At 48.7% G+C, this 18791-nt stretch overlaps 1 protein-coding gene across 2 annotated transcripts; it reads right to left on the bottom strand.

The window, feature by feature from the left end:
* Positions 1-581: 581 nt before the first annotated feature.
* Astl (astacin like metalloendopeptidase) lies at positions 582-14970 on the bottom strand. Of its 2 annotated transcripts, XM_031373645.1 has the most exons (9): positions 14855-14970; positions 14093-14218; positions 12516-12577; positions 11168-11261; positions 10699-10816; positions 9496-9677; positions 6255-6336; positions 5863-6017; positions 582-1846 (listed from the first exon to the last, which is right to left on the bottom strand). In XM_031373645.1, the coding sequence occupies exons 1-9, from the start codon at positions 14907-14909 to the stop codon at positions 1413-1415; spliced, it is 1308 nt and encodes a 435-aa protein (XP_031229505.1). In that variant the 5' UTR covers positions 14910-14970; the 3' UTR covers positions 582-1412. The 2 variants fall into 2 exon arrangements, with proteins under 2 accessions (XP_031229505.1, XP_031229506.1); XM_031373646.1 differs by lacking the exon at positions 11168-11261 and having other exon boundaries at positions 1047-1846; positions 10699-10844; positions 14855-14909.
* Between the last annotated feature and the right edge of the window lie 3821 nt (positions 14971-18791).

Below are 18791 nucleotides of genomic sequence, written 5' to 3'. Positions count from 1 at the left end.
ATGATAGCTTTGGGGAAGTGGGGTCACAGAGCCTAGAGTAGATCCCCTCCTCCGATTTGGTAGCACCCCCAGACACCCCAGTTCAGTGCCAGATGCCTAGTTTAGACAAAGATGTCACAAGGCAACCATATTTTGTCTGGTCTCTCCTACTGGACTGCTGCCCTTCTGAGAGACACTCCCAGAACCCCACTTTACTAACATCACAGCCAGATGTCACCTCCTTCTATATCCAAGGTCAAGGAAAGGAACAGCATCCCTGAGCATGATCCTTTGCTGAGACTAATACCCAGAACTTCAATCTCATTCAATCTCAGGAAACGGACCCTGTTCTGAAGCTTGAGTTAGACTGAGGACAGAGCCTGCTGAGATCTCATGGCCCCTGAAGCAATTCCAGAATGTGACTTCTTCAGAAAATGGCAAAGGCTAAGTTCTCACAACCTTCAGGCACCAAACTTCTGTGTCTGCTTCCTACTCTGCCACTTTGAGCAAGTCTTCATGAGTCCAGAAGCATGGCCCTCTAGTAGGGTGTGACTCCCTGGGAGCCCATGTGGGCACTTGAATACAGTCAGCGCAGCACATTACATGAAGCAAACACCCAACTTTATTTCTGCCTTTTCCCATATGATGTACCCTTCCTCAAGAGTTCAAGGTTCTGGTTCCCCTTCTATCCCAAGCAGGGACCCCTGGCCTCCTAACAGGCTCCTGGCCCAGACCATAGTGCCTACACTCTGTTCTTAGAAGAAATCTCATGGAAGGTCAAGGAGTGTGGCGTGGCTGAAGGACAAGTAGTGTGACATCTTCCCTTCAATGGCCTCCAGTTGAACACCTTGTGGGCAAAACAGGAGATCTGATGTGCACTAAGATTCAAGGCTGCTGTCCAGGGACTGGTGGTCTTACTAAGGCCTCCACCATGCAGAGCTTGTAAGGATCCAGCTCTTGCTAGTCCATCTTAACAGGAGAACAAAATGGGCTCTCTGCCTCCTGGAGAGCAGGGCATTAATCCCAGGGCTTCAGAACATCTTTACAGCCAGGGATCATAGACAGGAGGATATTCAGGGTCCCAGCCCCAGGGCTTCCCACTGAGGTCCATGCTGGGAGCTAGTCATCATTTGTAGAAATGCCACAGGCATTCAAGGCTGGAACCTTGCTCTTGTCGGCCACTCCCAGAATCGTGTCTCCATCTTCCAGGGCTAGGGCTCAAGCCAAGAAAATCCCCTGGAGCCTCTCTATCCCTAGAACTCTGCAGGATGGGGGTGTTGTGGGGAAGAGACCAAGAGAGTTACCTGGGCCTCCAACAGTAGCCAGTGCAGGGGTCAGAAGATGGGGTGATGCCCAGAGGGGCCAAGGACTAGATGACCTAGCTGTTCTAGGCAGAATCCACCCTCTCCACTTGGGAATAGAAGTCTACAGGCTCAGTCTCTGGGCACCTCTTTAATGTGACTTCCAGGCGCACAGCCTCCTGGAAGCAGAGCTATCTCCTCAAAGGCACCTTGGCTAGGTGCTGGCTTGTTTTTGGCTTCTGGAAATGGAACAGGAGGTACAGTGGTTGCCTGGGCTAGCTGGAACTGCTCTAGAGACATGCTGTCGGCACCTGCTCCAGGCCCCGATTTTGAAGCAGCAGCTAGCATCTGAGGCGGTCTTGCCAAGGCTCCCACAATGAATGTGCTCTGAGGAGGATGCTCCCATCCTTGCTGGCTGTTCACAAGCCTGGCAATACCCTGGCCTCCAGTCCTGGTGTCACTACGGGCAAAGTGTCCAGATTCCTCCGACAGTGCCTCCAGAAGTCTTTGTAGATGTGATATAGAGGCAGGAGCAAGGCTTCTCCCATCACTGTGGGCCTCGAGCCCTAGAGCAGGAGAGAGCAGAAGTTGGGTCTCAGAACTTCAAACAAAAAGGCTATTGCATGGCTGCAAGTATTAACGTTGGCCTTTGGTGTTACTTTAGGGGCTATGGAGCCAGACTCGCAGAGGTCTCCGATAGCCCACGAGGTCTCTGCTAAGGCACAAACTTACATTCCTACTGCATACCAGTACAACTATTGAGTGTGAAGGTCTGTGCCTGTATCTCTGTACTTGAGAAGTTGAAGCTGGAGAATTGTGAGTTTGTGTGAGCCTAGGTTACACAGAGAGACCATGTCTTGAAGACAAATAGAACAGCCAGGACAACTGAGGTTCATTGTTCCTCCCCTGTTTGGCCCCTTAGGTCACCATGAAAAGATCCTGCTGGCCTTCCTACCCACACCACAGCAGCCCAGTTGGGCTTCTGTTAGCCCAACCGACCATATAGCTTCTCCTACCACATCCATCTTCAGCCACCCAGCACATACCTCCCACCCATACATCTTGAACATTTTTTGGAACCATTTCAGTCCAAGCCAAGGGAGGCCATCAGAAACTCCTGAGTGCTCTCTGGTCCGTGCACTGCCAGGAAGGGGAAGAACCTCTTTGCTTTCTTTCTCATGCTGCCACACCCAGACTTGACTGGCACTAATTTTGTACGACCCCAACACTACCTCCTGGTCTCATCGTTCCTGCTCACAGTGTCCAGTGACACATCCATGCTGTCTCCTTCAACCAGCGGCCCTCCTCCTGCCCGATTCTGCTGGCCTCACAGCCATGCCCCCCTCTCTGGACTACATCAGCACCAGAAACCACAGGAGTTGCAGCCTCCATTTCTAGCAATTCAGCATCAGGAATTCATCTTCAAGCAGCAGCATCGACTCTACCTTCTACCGGGTTTGTTATCCACCTCATCTGCCATCATCCGTCCACAGGGGCCACAGCCCCAGCCACCTTCTGTCCCAAGCCCCTGCCACACCCCAGTCCCCAGCACCATCCTATGTCCTGCCATCTCTACCAGGTACGGGTATTTTGTAGGCCACACAATGTGACCCCCCCACACACACACTGGTCTGTCAGCAGCTTCCCCTCACTGTGTGGAGCTGAAGGCACAGGGGGTCTCCAGATCTACACATGGACCCAGGTTTGCTCCTGTCTTCCTTCCTATTACGTCCATGTCTGACCCTCCCTTCCATCTTTCTGACTGACCTTCCTTTTTTCCTCCAGGACCTGCCCCCTTCTCCACTGTGCCATCATTTCAACACCCAAGCATGCCAGTCTGTCCACCACAGTGGCAGCCCTCCCTTGGACCAGTTCTTTGCTCTGTTCCCAGGCTGACCTGCAATGTCTCACATCTCATCTCTAGTTTTAACAAAAAAGTATATAATATTTGATTAACTAAAATTATACATATATATCAGGTGACATTAAGGATGATACTTAAGCCAGGTGTGGTGGCACATGCCTCTATTTTCAGCGCTGGAAAAGGTGGGCCAATCTCCAGGTTAGAGGCCAGTTTAGTGGACAGCCACCACTACATAGTGAGACCCTGTCTCAGAATAAAAGGGAAGGGGGTTGCTGTTCAAAGAACACTATCTAGGAAGCAAAAATCAAGCACACAGGACACGAGGAAATATTTCCAAATGACATAAGGAACAAAGATACCATTAAGAATATTTTTTTTAAAATTCTTATAACTCAGCAAGTAAAACCTGATCCAACTGAGACTGAGGCAAAGAATCTGTGTGGACATTTGTCTAAAACCAGAAAGGTATACAGAGGACCCCTCTATCTCATCAAGAGGCTGGATGTGGCCAGCCATTAGAGAAGTGCAAACCAGAGAGGCAATAGAAACTTCCATTCCCACGGGGGATGCTCATAATCAAAAGCAAAGACCACAAACTTCAGCAATTATGCAGAAAAGTCAGTAGCCACCTACATAGGTAACGGAGGTTTTTAAGTAGATCAACTGCTTTGGAAGACAGCCAAGTAAGTACGGAGTCACCATGGGACCCAGAAATGTTATGCCTGGGACAGATACCGACATGGTTTATTCATAATGGTCTGAAAACAGAAATAACTCGAACGTCCATCAAGCGGTGAAGAAATGTGAATGTCATTCAGCAGAAAAGGAATGAGCTGCTCATAGGTACAACAACACATGAATAGCAAAGGTTCTGTGGAGGGCATTGATCCAGACACAAAAGGCACGTGGCTCCATTTATATGAAACGTCTAGACAAGGTAAATCCATAGAGGCGGAAGGTAGATTACTGATTATCTAGGACTGGTAGGGGAAAGGGGGTGGGACTCAGGTGTAGATGACCTAGAAATAAAATCTGGGTCACGGGCACACACAGCAACTTCACTGGGTGTCACACTGTCTTCCAGAAGGGTTGCAGCCATTTACGATCCTGTGGGTGGGATACAAACATCGTTTGCCCTGTACCCTTTATGAGTATTTGATATCATCACGGAGACAGGAGACTTCTAATTTAAGGAGAGTGAATGGTGTTGCAATTGCTCCTCATTCGATTTCTTCCGAGGTGCTTGCTAACCACCTCATGCATTTTTCTATCTGTATTTTGACTTTCTGTTTACGGCACTTTCATAATACCACTATTTACATTCAGAAGCATCTCTGCTTTATAGCTTGTATTTTAGATTTACCTGTGGTGTCTCTTAAGGGCACTTGTTATGGTTACTGTTGGATTTATTAATCTTTCTAGTTGTCAGTGTTTCTTGTGAAGAAATCCTTCCCCATCCCAATGTTATAAAGGCATCTCCCTAGTTTCTTGCTAAACTTTTTACAGTTTCTCCATGCACATACAAGTCTTTTATGCAGGATGGAAGGAATGTAGTGCTGTGTGATGGTAGGTGTCATCTCAGAACCACGTGGAGCAGCGGCTCTCAACCTTCCCAGTGCTATGCCCTTTAATACAGTTCCTCATGTGGTGACCTCCAATCATACATCTTCACTGCTACTTTGTAACTATTTTTGCTACTGCTACTAATTAAAATGTAAATATCTGATATGGAGTTCCTGTAGAAAGGCTGTTGGAGCCCCAAAAGGAGTCGAAACCCACAGGCTGAGAATCACTAAGCTACTCTTTTCTTCCATAATCAAGCTCCTGCCTCTGGAGTTTTCGTATTTGATTTTTTTTTTTTTTTTTTTTTTTTTTTTTTTTTTTTTTTTTTTTTTTTTTTTTTTTTTTTGAGACAGGGTCTCATTACGTAGCTCTGGCTATCTTGGAACTCGCTATGTAGACCAGACTTATGTCCAGCTTACAGAGATCCACCTGCCTCTGCCTCTCCAGTGCTGGATTGGATTAGAGCTGTGCACCGCCGTAAGATTTGGAGATGACAATTACATCAAGTGAATAAACAGTATTTTTACAGCTGAGACCTCTATTTCAACACTGAATAGATGGATAATAGTGGGAAAACTTATCTTGGTCATAAGATTTAATATTTTGTCATTAAAAATTATTTCTACTCTAAGTTTTTTTGAAGATTTATTTATTTATTTTATGCATGTGAACACACACGGTAGCTATATAGTTGTGAGCCTTCATCTGGTTGTTGGGATTTGACTTTAGGACCTCTGCTGGCTCTGGTTGACCCACTCGCTCAGTCCCTGCTGGCTCCGGCCCAAAGATTGGTTTATTATTATAAATAAGAACACTGTAGCTGTCTTCAGACCCACCAGAAGAGGGTGTCAGATCTCCTAACAGGTGGTTGTGAGCCACCATGTGGTTGCTGGGATTTGAACTCAGGACCTTCAGAAGAGCAGTTGGTGCTCTTATCCACTAAACCATCTCACCAGTCCTCTACTCTAAGTTTTGATAGATGTCCATTATCTGGGTTATTTCTCTTTGCTTAGGGGTTTTAGTCCTTTTCAAATATGCTTCCAAATTCAATGATGCTGAGTCATAGTGACCCAACCCACCTCTCCTTGCCTCTTTACCATCCTTTACATCTTCACCCTCACACTTCAGCACCATTCCCTAGATCAGGTCACTTACCTCTCCTGTGGGAGTCAGGGACACTTCCGCTGCAGTTATACAGCCTGCAGACCCGGGTGATATCTGAGGTGCTCAGGTTCCATCGCTGGCCAATGTGAACACCGGAGGTCCAGAGTGGAATGATGGTGGGTTGCCCACGCCAGCTGAATGCAAACCTGGAACGCAGGAGTGAGACCTGTGTTAAATCGCAGTAGAGGGGGCTGCAACGGAGGATGGTGCAACATTAGGGTAAGGGAATGGGAGGCAAAGAGATAGGGGTTAAAGGGGAGGGAGGGCCAAGGCAGGGCCAAGGAGCAGGAGGAAGGGACGGAGAGGGCAAGGAAGTGGAGCAGGAGGCAGAAGGCACAGGGAAACGAGGTGGGGAGGTGCTGGGGGAAGGGAAGTGTCCTCACCTCCCATAATGCATCACTGATGAGTAGTCATAGGGAACTAACATATTGCTACTCCGTGACTTGATGAAGTTGATTTCAAAGCCTTAAAAGTACAAACACAGACACCTTTGTAGATATAACAAGAAGACAGGCACGGAAGAGCCGGCAAGGAAGGGGAAGTGGGGCGACTTCTGAGAATCCACAACCTAAGAGTGGAAGCGTCTGTCTCCCCTGGCTGAACCATCTCTTTTAGCTGGCCCCGTTTTGTTTTGTTTTGTTTTGTTTTTTGTTTGGTTTGGTCTGTTTTTTTTTTTTGCACACCTTTGCTGCCCTACTCTGCTTGACCCTGGAAGTAATCCAGACCTGTACCAGGGGTACCTCGTGGCCGTGCAACCATAACCTCCTACAAGCTCGCTCCAGCTCTTCCTCCTTCCCAGTTCACTTTGTATGACACTACACTTTGCAAACCTACAGCATCCACAGAGCTGTGGCTGCTGTGCCTTCGACACTGATATCCTATCTACTGTACTCCATGAGCTAGTTCCAAAGATATGCTGTCCTATCCATCCAGGATTCTGGTGCCTGAGCCCTTGGTGCCCAGACCATCTCCATCCTCCCATCTTAGACCACAAAGCTGCAGATCTGGATCCCAGCAGCCCAGTCACCCTGGTTGCCCAGAATGCCCCCTCTTCCCCTCCAGGCCAGTGAGGAGGGGAAGGTTGCTGCCCACTCAGGGCTGCTGTTCCTTATATATTTGTTGCCCTGCACCTCCCCTCACCAGACCCGGCAGGCTGTGTCCACATTATTCTTCCCCCAAAGTCATCAGCAGCCTCTTAAACAGAGCCCCACAGAATACCAATTTTTTCTCTTCAAAGACCTTAATTTTGGATAGGCAATATATTCCCCCTAACTTAAAAACCAGGTTATTTAGCTGGGCATAGTGCTATAAACACCTTTAATCACAGCACTTGGGAGACAGAGGCAGGAGGGTCCCTGGGAGTTCAAAGCCAGCCTGGTCTGCATGGTGAGTTCCAGGACATCTACTGCTACATAGTGAGACCTTGTCTCGAGAAAAAATAAGCCAGGCAGTGGTGGCACATGCCCTTAATCCCAGCACTTGGGAGACAGAGGCAGGTGGATTTCTGAGTTCGAGGCCAGCCTGGTCTACAGAGTGAGTTCCAGAACAGCCAGGGCTTATACAGAGAAACCCTGTCTCTCAAAGAAAAAAGAAAAAAAAGAAGAAGAAAAGAAAACCAAAACAAAACACATAACCAAGTTATCTAGTGTGCAGAGTGTCCTGAGTGCAATCCCCAGTGCCATGGAAATATAATACACATATATTAAAGATAATATACACAAATATTAAAGATAGTGGTGAGTTTCCTACACCACCTGCTACGTCTGAATTTCTACCTCACAATCCTTACAGAATTATTGTGATTAGGTTTATGCCTTGGCAGAGTTTATGCACCTTAGTGCCAACAGATCTCCCTTTTCATATTTCCCCACTAGAATAGCGGAGCTCTTTTGTTGGCACTAGGGTGGAAACCCAGTTACAAACCGGACAAGTGCTGTGTCTCTCTGCTTTGTCCCTAGCCCCAGGTGAGTAGTGAGCCACTCTGATTGTTAGAAAACACTAATTAACCTCAAGAGCTACTCAACTCTAATTTATGCTTTTACCTTAATTAATTCCCCCCTTGAGCTTAAATGGGCATGTTTAATTTATGCTCTCTTTGCTTTTATGGATATAAGTATTGACAACCTCTACACATCCCACTGGATCTACCCTCAGCCAGAGACTATTGGTTTTAAAATAGTGTTTATGGTTATTTAAAGACAAGGACCTATGTATCTTAGGCTTCACACCCAGGACCTCTGCCTCAGCCTCCAGACTGCTGGGCCTACATAGTTTTCTCTTCCTTTCCTTTCTTTTGAAAATCCCTGCACTACTAATCCTTTGAACCCCAGAACTAAAAGGATTTGTCCCACATGAGAGCATTTTGGTGGGTGGTTGGTCATTGCCTTCTGCTCTGTTGTAACCAGGATGTCTGCACTGGTTTTTGTTGTTGTTGTTGTTGTTGTTTTTGTTTTGTTTTTGTTTTTTTTTTGTTTTTTGGTTTTTGGTTTTTGGTTTTTTTGGTTTTTCGAGACAGGGTTTCTCTGTGTAGCCTTGACTGTCCTGGAACTCACTCTGTAGACCAGGCTGGCCTCAAACTCAGAAATCTGCCTGCCTCTGCCTCCCAAGTGCTGGAATTAAAGGCGTGCACCACTACTGCCCAGCTTGCACTGTTTTTTGTTTGTTTTTTTGTTTTGTTTTGTTTTTTATTTTTGTTCTTGTTTTTTCAAATCTAGTTTCTCACAGCCTGTCATCGGATGAGTGCTTACAAGCCATCCAGGAGCACTTTGAAAAGATCATGGTCACCCCGAGCCCTACCCAACCAACCCTGTCCTTCTGTCATGCTCCACCTAGTTACCTCGAAGCACATCTCTGGGGTAAGTTTCACACTTTTCATCTGACCAACCCCAGAGCATCAGAAGAGGCACCTCAGAAGTTCCCACTGGCAGGAGGCCTCTGCCTCCTCTGCACCCCAAATGCTGTGGATCCTGCCCCTTCACAAGCTCCCCTTTTGCCCAAGGCAGTTATTCTTCTTACCACTGAGCTCTGAGCCACACATACAGGCTTACAATCTGATCCCTGCGCCATGACCAGGACACTTGCTTCCCTTTGGCATCAGGGCTCCTCCTTCTGTCAGCCTTTGCTCTGCCACGTCCAGGGTACTCTCTGAGCCATATGTCCACTGGTGCCCATCTTGTGCACCTCAGCCTTTCTACATTGTCCCTTCTCTGACCCACGCATCTGAGCTGCCCTCTGAATTTCTGTATTGGCTCAGTGTTCTCAACGGACACACATCACCTGCCCCAATAGCATCTGCAGTGTGGAGGACAGCCGAGTCAGTGGGCCAAGAGTCAAAGGACACTGCCAATCTCACATTCAGATGACTGACAATGGCAGAGAGAAGTGAGACACAAAGCAAATGGTTGATGTCCTTTTTTGGGGTACAACTATGGAAGCCCAAAGCAACAGCCAAAGAGGACCACTCTCAAATACCAGAGGGGCATGAATTCCACTTGCCTCGTGAAAGGGGGACAGTGTGGGGAATGAACTCTTCCAGGGGAGGTGAGCCAACTCCTCAACTCCAGCCCTGGCCTGAGGCCTGTGACCCTCAGGGTCCTCTGAGCCCAGCCTAGCCAGCTAGCTTACCTGGGATGATCTCATTCCAGTTGACTCGGATGTAGCGGTCCCGATCTGCCCGTGAGTGCTCATGCCAGAAGCCGAGTATGTGCATGAGCTCATGTAAGACAATGCCCCGGCCCTTCTGGAGACAAGTGGGTGCCAGCGATACCACCTGCATCCCTCCACTGCGTCCCACACCAGAGAAGCACCTGTAAGACCATGAGAGTGAGCTAGCATGGAGGTGAGCTAGCTGGGTGTACTGGCTGGTTTTGTGTGTCAACTTGACACAGGCTGGAGTTATCACAGAGAAAGGAGCCTCCCTTGAGGAAATGCCTCCATGAGATCCAGCTGTAAGGCATTTTCTCAATTAGTGATCAAGGGTGTGAGAGCCCATTGTGGGTGGTGCCATCCCTGGATTCTATAAGAAAGCAAGCTGAGCAAGCCAGTAAGTAACATCCCTCCATGCCTTCTGCATCAGCTCCTGCTTCCTGACCTGCTTGAGTTCCAGTCCTGACTTCCTTTGGTGATGAACAGGAATATGGAAGTGTAAGCTGAATAAACCCTTTCCTCCCCAGCTTGCTTCTTGGTCATGATGTTTGTGCAGGAATAGAAACCCTGACTAAGACACTGGGCATCAGAACAGACACTGATCAGGAGCTGGGATGGACCAGTACAGACTGCCTGTCTCCATCCTAGACTCTACTCCCAGACTCTGTCCCATCTCCCAGGTCCCTTGACTGCTTGGCCTGTAAAGAAGCCTCAGCACTAGCCAAGCTGAGGAGGCACCTGACACTCACGTGCAATAAAAGCAGGTCATTACATGAGCAGATCTATGTCACAAGCCTGAGTCACAGCTTTCGTCCACCCCACATCAGGCCCCAGTGAAGGTAAGATATAGGTATTACCACTCCCCTACATCAGAAAGAAGGCAGAAGAGGTTAAATTAGGGAACTCATCTTGATCCAAGCAGCACACAGTGACAGAACCAGAACCCGGCATTCACTCAGATTCATACCACAAGACCTCCGGAGGTAAGGGCTTTGTAGAGGAAAGACCTATGCCCAATGGCCATCCCTTATATGTGGCCCAGAAGGTCCAGGTCATGAATGAACCATAAGCTTAGATTTGTGCACGCTAAGGGATAAACAGAGAGTGAGCACACACATGCACGCGCACACACATGCACACACAGACACACACACACCACCCCCATCCACCAGGAGCACTTACCCTGCCATAGGAAGGATGGAAACAAAGTCTCTCTGACCATGGTAGGCAACAAACCGGATGCATGTGAAACGTTCAAACTCGGCAAAGGCCTCCATAATGACCCGGCGGCTGGGTTCATCTGGGAAAGACACACCATGACTGACCCCCTGCGGAGGTCCCATAGCCCTTGAGAACCTTTGAAGTCCACATTGGGGCTGAGATCAGGACATTAAGCTCACCTCCCAACCCAGTGTTCAGAGAGGACAATGCTGAAGAGGAAGCCTGAGCTGCAGAAAGGCCCTAGCTGTGTGACTAGTGGCTCAGAGGGGACTAGAGAGTTCCATCCGCTCCTCCCGGATATCAATACTCCCTCCCTGCCACAGCTCAGGACCCCCTGGAGATAGGAGCTCTGCGGTTCTGCAGGAGGAGGTGCAGGAGTCCTGATACATAGGGAAAGAGAGTGGGAAGGCCCACCTCAGCTCTCACTCACCATACTTGCTGGAAAGCAGGAAGGGAATCTCCACAGTGCCACCAACACCCTTGGGCCATTTATTATTGGTCACTGACAGCAATCGGAAGGGGCTCTGAGGAGAGAGGGCAGCTCAAAGTTAAATGGAGGACACGGGTCACCTAAGCTTCCTAATTCTCCAGGGTGCCACGGCCTAAGTCTGCCAGGACTCTAAAGATGTGAGCAGTAGGACATGGAGGACTTGGGAGTGAGGAAACCACTAGAAGGGAGATAGAAGCCTGGGAAGTGGATGGGCCAGCCATGAGAACTCAGACAACAGAGGTCACAACATGTTCTATCAAGTAGATAAAAGTACCTAAGGTTAGTACCCAGGAGGCCTGGCTAAGGAGGACTCAGCCCTTCCCACGCACCTCCACGGAGCAGGGATATAGCAAGGCTTCCCCTAACATGAGAAGAATGGGAAGGGTCCACGCAGAGCGACCTCCTCACAATGCTTCTCTCCCATCTTCCACTAACCAGGTACTCTACAGTATAAGCTCCATGGCTACCAGAAGGCCCTGTGCCTCTGGCCATCAACATTCCATTCTGTTCTACGGGGTTCAAATGCCAGGCACCTGTGTGCACATCTCCAATGGATAACCTAAGCTTTCCTGCCTATGGACTCATGGGCACAGCACAGCCTCATGGGCCATCAGTCACCTCTGAACAAGCAGGATAGTCCTGCTTTCTGCTGCTTGCTGTCATATTCAGCACCCTCTGCCGCTTATGATGGCACTACCTCTCCTGACCAGTGTGTCCTTTCTCTGAAATAAGTCATTTCCGTTCCTATCAGCTGGTCTCCCCATGTTACTGCTTGTTCTGGTTTCTTGACAGCCACCAGGTCTCACACACATGCACAAGTTGATCTGGGATCATGTCTCTTTTTGTTTTTCTGTTTTTCAAGACAGAGTTTCTCTGTGTAGCCCTGGCTGTCCTGGAACTCATTCTGTAGACTTCGGGAGGCCTCAAATGCAGAGATCCACCTGCCTCTGCCTCCCAAGTGCTGGGATTAAAGGCCTGCATCACTACGACCGCCGCCACTGGACCTAGGTTTATGTCTCTAGCCTTGTGCTTTCTAAGCACTCACCCTGGGCAAGGTGTCCAGTGGAGTCAGAGTTTGAATCCTCTCTTGCAAGGAGCCCTCTTGGGCAGACTAAGTAGTCATTTCAGCTGTCACCATTATCCTATTCATGAGGACCTTGAAAGTGGTACCTAACCAACCATACAAACCAAAGGTAGGTCCCAACTGTCAAGCACTCATGACAGCTAGAAGAGGATTTTGAAAGTTCTCATAGCCTTGAAGATGCTCACACCCCATGTATGTACTCACTGGCCGGATGATGTCTCCTTCTACCAGGAAGCTGCTTTCTGGGGTCTCCTCTGAGATGAGTCCTGGGAGGGAAAAGAAGAAGGGATGTTTGTGAGCCTTGACTTCCAGAATTCAAGCTGGGATGAACCCAGCAATATATACCAATGTCTATTATCTTCTACTTCGGGACTAAACTTTCGTGAGCCCTAAGGCTGTGTGGCTTTGGGGAAGTGCAACAGCCCCCACTGAGTCCCAGCCTGCAAATGTGTGTGAGATTCTCAGCCTGCTTGCATTCTTCCCCTGGTTAAAATGCAGACCATGGCTCCCTCAGCATGCGTGATCCAATCCCAGCTCCAGGCCCCCTGCTCTCAGGATGTAGCTCCTCCTTCTATCCAGGTTCATTCCAGCCTAAGCCATATCCCCAGAACACGTCCTGGTCTCTCTTGCCTTACCCTGCCCCTACCCACCACCTAGTTCCTATAATCTATGTCATATTCTGAACCCTTGTAGTAGCTAGGAACTGAAATTACAAGTCACAACCACAGAAGGAAGTTGAGGACGGTGAATACTTCTCATCTCAGTCTGCTTTGGCTTCCCATCTTCCTATTAGGGAGCCTCCTGCAACTGACTGCTGGGAAGAGAAATCTCAGGAGAACCCATGAGGTAGTAAAGGAAGCCACAGAAGGCTTGACAGGAATACAGGAGCACTGCCTGATCTCCATCATAACTTCTGACTATGGATGGCAACACAGACTAGACCCACCCCCTCCTGAGTCCTCTTAGGTAGGAGAAGTCACCTCAGGATCCTCTGATCAAGGAAGGCTGCATCTTGAAATCTAAAAGGTCACTCTTTAGAATCTGGTACAGTTGTATGGTCTTAGCCCTCAGCCTTCATCCACAGCAGCTGCAGCTAGTCACCACTACGAAAAAGACATCAGCTAGGCAGGGACAGCTGTTAGCGACTTTTGTGAGCCCCAGCATGGGAAAGACTCCTCTGTGACTTTGAGAGTGAGCCAGGGAAGACTCTTGTGTTTCTGGCTCCCTCCAGAAGCCATATGATTGGTGCCCATCTGAGCTGCTAACCAGAGAAATAAGGGAGCAGTGGTCACCCTAAGGCAAGGTTACCTGTGTTCTACCAACATTTCAATCCATGATGGCCCCAAGATCTGAATTCATTTTCATTGCCACCAACTTCAGCCCAATGCATCTGTGTTCCTCATGCCTGAGATCCCCAGAGAGAGATGCCCTGAGCCACAGACTTCTTTGTTCCTTAAAAACCCACCCTACCTGGCTAGGTCACACCTACATACCATTCCTCACAGAATGACTGACATGTTCTCAAATATCTACTGATGATTTTGCTCAAGTCCCAGGCTGAGAGAACACCAGTGTTCTCTTACCAGATCATTTTAAAGAAATTTACAGTATCTCATATAATAACAACAATTAACCAGCAAAAGAATACAGAAAAACAGACTTAAGCATTTCCTCGTGAATCTTGCATTTATTTCCCTGCATATGTGGGGGAAATTTCCTCTCAATCTTTCCTGCATGTCCACATTCAGCGTGGCTTTTGGAGTATGGCCCCGTGCTCTCACCTTGGTTAATTGCAGGAATGTCCTTGTCCTGAGATACCTGGCTTCCCTCAGGAGTGAAGCCTTCTGGGACACTGGTACTGCAGACTCCTGAACATCTGGATGCTGAGGGTGCTCCCAGGCTCAAACCTGGCTCAGGTAGACAAAAGCAGACATATAGATGCCCCCAGGCGCCATTGTGAGATAGGACAGCAGGACGCAGGGAAGCTGAGGGATTTGGGCAGCAAAACCCAGCCCCTTCCGGTAGAGGCCTCCCAGCGTGCATCCCTGAAACCTGCCTGGCTATCTCACGCAGTCATTCCTAGGTACAAGGTCTAGATGCCTTCAGTGAAGGAGGTCCCTTTAAGGGACTAACACTTGGCTCAAAAAGGCTAGGGCAGCCAATATGAGGCAGAAAAGAGGCATGGTAGACTTCAAATCTTGAGGTGGCACCAGATTCAGGGCTTGTCTCAGACCCTGCTCTTAAACTTTTTCTCACCTCAGGCTCAGCCTGAGTGCCTGCTGCCTCAGCCAGGCTAGAACAGAGCCTCTACCGTAAAACAAGTAGGTATACGGTATGGCACGTGGCAATCTGCTGTTAGGTGGGCCCTCTCTGCTCCTACAAGTATCAGGAGGCCTCCTCCTCAGTCCCCTGGAACACATCCCTGCAACTCCATGCTGGAGCTATAAAACTCAGTTAAGATTATGTTAAGCCACAGCCAGCCACAGCCACAGCCTCTGGCCTCTTCCCCCTTCTCAATGTCCCAGAGGCTGGAGCCAGCTTACCCAGCAAGGAGAACATAGTTAACAACCAAGGCCACAGGCTTCCCACGATACCCATGGTGGGTCCTCACTGCCTTCTCAGCAAGCAACACACAGAACTGTGGCAGGGAAGGACCTCCTTAGCTCAGGTGCTCTACAACCCACCCCCTTTAATAGGGGCTTCTCCAGCCCACACCTGCAGCCTGCCAACCAACCACCTCCACCTGCCGTTCCTCCCAACGACTACCACCTGAAGTCTTACCTGAGGGCCCACCCCCAAGCCTGAGCATTTCTGGACCATAGTCTCACCCATCTGAAGTGGGTAAAAAGTGGGCAGGGGACACAAAACAAATCCTTAGGATAACCTTTAGCTGTGTAGCTTCCCTGAGATTCCCCCTCCTGCCACCAGAGGGCAGAGAAGATTGCAGCCTCATGTAGTTCATGAGCTGGATTAAGATCGTCACTAAAAGGGGGCTTTTCCTTTTCCTGCCCCACCGGAAAACTCAAGGTACCTCTCCCCACGTGGTCACCACACCTGTATAATCCCTTTCTCCCTCTCTCCCTTCCCACCCCCTCTTCTCAGTTTCTTTGAGAGAAGGTATCATTATGTAGCTTTGGTTGTCCTGGAACTCACTATGTAGACCAGGCTGGCCTCAAAATCAGAGATATCTGCCTGCTGCCTGTCTCTGCCCCCTGAGTGCTGGGATTAAAGGCATGTGCCATTATGCCCAACTATAAGCTTTTATTTCAGAGGCCATATAGGAAAGTACACAGTTACACAGGCACAGGTTGCAAGACTCGAGAAACTTCACACTGAACACCAGCATTATCAGCACCCACTCCTCTCTCATATGACTAGGGTCCTTCCAATGCCACGGCCCACTGGCATGATCAGCCAGGGCCCCTTTCCATTTCACTAATTCAAAATGCAAAGCTCCTGAATTTTCCTCCTGTCCTTTACATCCTGCCATCCAGAAACCCCACCTGGATGGACAGCCTGGAACACACCAACAAGGAAAGCCAGAGCCAAGGGCACTGGTTGTTCTCCACAAGGGCCTGTTGGCATTCCTGCTGAGCCTGGGGCTAGCATTTCTCAAGAAATAGAAGCCAGAGCCGCATGGAGGGGCTATAAAAGCAGATGCTACTGACGCCTGAGCAGAGTGTGGACTGGATTCCATGCATCCAATGAGTATGCTAATTAGCTCGACTGGCAGACTCATTCCTTCACAGCACTTATATATGTCAAAGCTTGTCAGGTACCTTAAACACTCAATTTTTTTTTCCATAAAAAAGAAGACATGAGTTGTCATGGTGGTTCACACCTGTGATCCCATAGAAGCTGACTAAAACTAGCCTGGGCTACATAGTGAGGGCCCATCTCAAAAACATATAAAACAATAGCCTAACTACTTAAATGTGCTTTAGTAAAATCATTATCATCATCATCACACTAGTGGAAAATCTCATATCTGGTCAGAAACACAGTTTTTTTTTTCTTTCTTTCAAACAAGAATGTCATGAACTAAGTTGGAGTAACCAGTAACAAGAAGACAATATTGCTGACTGAGAGCCTCAAGGCTCCATTTTGAGAGCAAAGCAAGCCTGCTAGTGCTGGAGGAACCTGAGAACTCTGCATTTCAACTCTGCAGCCGTGCCAGCAGTTCATTTCATAAGTGAGTGCTGTTCTCCATCTTGGCCAGGGAAACTCTGCAGTTAGCTGTGGTTAATACAGAGAATCCTAACTGGTCAGCTGCTGAGAATAAGAGGCTGTGAGCTCTCGTCCTTAAATGGAACGTCTGTATCACCCGGTCCTCCCCAAGGCACAGAGAATGTCTCATATCAGACGAAGGGAAAGAAAGAGCGTAAGAGCCAGCAGGTCGAGAGGAGGTGTGAAATGCTGTCTTCTGGGCATAACATGGCTGTGGCATTCCAACGCGTAGCAATTGAGGTTATTTGTGCTGATCAAGATCAAGGCAGTTTCCAGCAGGGAGGAGGAGGAGCTCTCAAGCCCTCTCCTCTAGCTAAGCAGCAATGGGTGATTGTTGGAGTGGCCATTTTTCTTTTGGGGTGTGCCCCCACTCCACTGGATAACACTTCCCCCCACGAGCACTTGGGAAGCACTAATTGGACTTGTGGGTTATGAAAGAAGAAAAGACATGAAGGTGGTGGGAGAGAGACGTGATGAGGGGGAATTGGTGGAGAGAGGGGCGAATATGAGCACACAGGTGTATACATGTATGAGATTCTCAAAGAATAAAAAGTATGTAATTTTAAAAGGAGACAAATGTTGTCTGGCCCCACTCATTGAGCTCCCCAGAGTCACCAGTTCAGCAGAAGGCAGAGGTCACCTGGAGGATGATTTGGAAGTTGTGTCAACTTATAAACTGTTGCCATTTTTCAAGATGAAAAGTTCTAGAGACAATTACTGTGACTACTACCTAACACTACAGAACACTTAGAATGGTAAAACTGATAAAGTTTGTTATGGCTCTACACACACACACACACACACACACACACACACACACACACACTTGAAGGAGAGAATATGAAATGTCATTTGTGACAAGTACCCTTAATCACAGTACTAGGGAGGCAAAGGCAGGTAGATCTCTTGTGAGTTTGAGGACAACTTGGTCTACATATCCAGTTTCAGACAAATCAAGGCCATATAGTAATACTGTTTTTTTTTTAAAAAAAAGGAAGAAAGGAAGGAAGAGAGAGAGAGAGAGAGAGAGAGAGAGAGAGAGAGAGAGAGAAAGGAAAGAAGGCAGGCAGGCAGGCAGGCAGGCAGGCCATTTGTTAGGAGGCTAAGATGTTAGAAACAGAAGAACAAGGAATAAAGTGGAATGGGGCCGCCAGCAACCAGCCACGCTATGTATAAGATGGTGATGAAATGTTAATGACTCTGGGACACAGATGTCCACCCCTGAGCTAGACATCAAGCTCACAGGTCCCAGTAGAAAGTGGTAGAGTTGCCTGCCCCATGGCCTGGGCAGGCGGGCACCACTACAATGAACAGATATGAGATGATTAGTGGGGAACATAGAAAAACTGAGTGGTGTGTGTGCTACGACGGAGAAAGGCGAAACTGTAGATGTGATGGCGGTGACGGGTGAGAGAGCGGGCTGGTGGACACGCTGTCTTTGCCCAGGAAGGTCAGCGGAATAGCAGCCTGAAGCTTAGGGAGATGCAGACTCAGCTCCCCAAACCTTTTGCCTGGCCTTGAAATCCCGCTGGCTCTGGGCAACTACAGAAACCCAAGATGAAGAAAGGTTTGCTTTCTGGATTAGACCGACCTCCTTGAAGGACCATCATGGTACAGGGAGCCACTGGAAGCCATGTTGGTATCTAGTCCATGCTGCTGCCCCAGGATGGATGAAACCTGAGATCAACAGAGACGCAAGTCTGTGCCTCTGACTGGTGATTTGATGATGTCCTTGGGCTCTGCTGCCTGGGGGCGGAAGGGGGGGGAGGGGGAAGCATCCTGATGTGAGCGGCATTTGTAGCCACCTGAGGCCATGCTGTAGCACCTGTCCAGGGACTGTGCAACTGCTATGAGCCATGAGTGGGTTAGTGACCCTGATATGGCCAGCCCACTTGATGTCTGTGGTTACCACTGAAGCAGGTTGCCTGACTTAAACCATGTTAACGTCTGTGGGGGTGGGGGTGGGGATGGGGGCGGGGCGGAGGCCCGGGCCGGGGGCGGGGTCAGGTGTAGGAGAGCTGGTCCTATCCCTCACTGGCTCTTCTACAATCGATGGCTTCCGGTGTGAATGCAAGCTAAGATTCATTCTCCCTGTGGGCTGCTTAGAATTCAACCATGTCCAGAGAATATATGGACAACACAAAATGGACTTGCCTTTTCCTTTTGGAGGGGCAGAACATCCTTCGGGAAGGGAGCAGACGTGGGAAAACTGGGAGGTGAGCACAACCAGAGTGCTTGATGTGAGAGTCCCAA

Source organism: Mastomys coucha, unplaced genomic scaffold, assembly GCF_008632895.1.
Source record: "Mastomys coucha isolate ucsf_1 unplaced genomic scaffold, UCSF_Mcou_1 pScaffold15, whole genome shotgun sequence".
Classification (NCBI taxonomy): domain Eukaryota; kingdom Metazoa; phylum Chordata; class Mammalia; order Rodentia; family Muridae; genus Mastomys; species Mastomys coucha.
The sequence above is the reverse complement of the archived record's forward strand: the minus strand, read 5'-3'. Positions and strand labels throughout refer to the sequence as shown.

What these genes read in the sequence shown, in the direction of transcription:
- Astl (XM_031373645.1), bottom strand. Translation starts at nt 14,909, where the DNA reads ATGGGTATCGTGGGAAGCCTGTGGCCTTGGTTGTTAACTATGTTCTCC. An exon ending in AAGGAGACATCATCCGGCCA is followed by an intron (nt 11,262 to 12,515) that starts GTGAGTACATAC and finishes CTCTCTCCTCAG; the next exon opens with AGCCCCTTCCGATTGCTGTC. An exon ending in TCAGTGATGCATTATGGGAG is followed by an intron (nt 6,018 to 6,254) that starts GTGAGGACACTT and finishes CCTGCGTTCCAG; the next exon opens with GTTTGCATTCAGCTGGCGTG.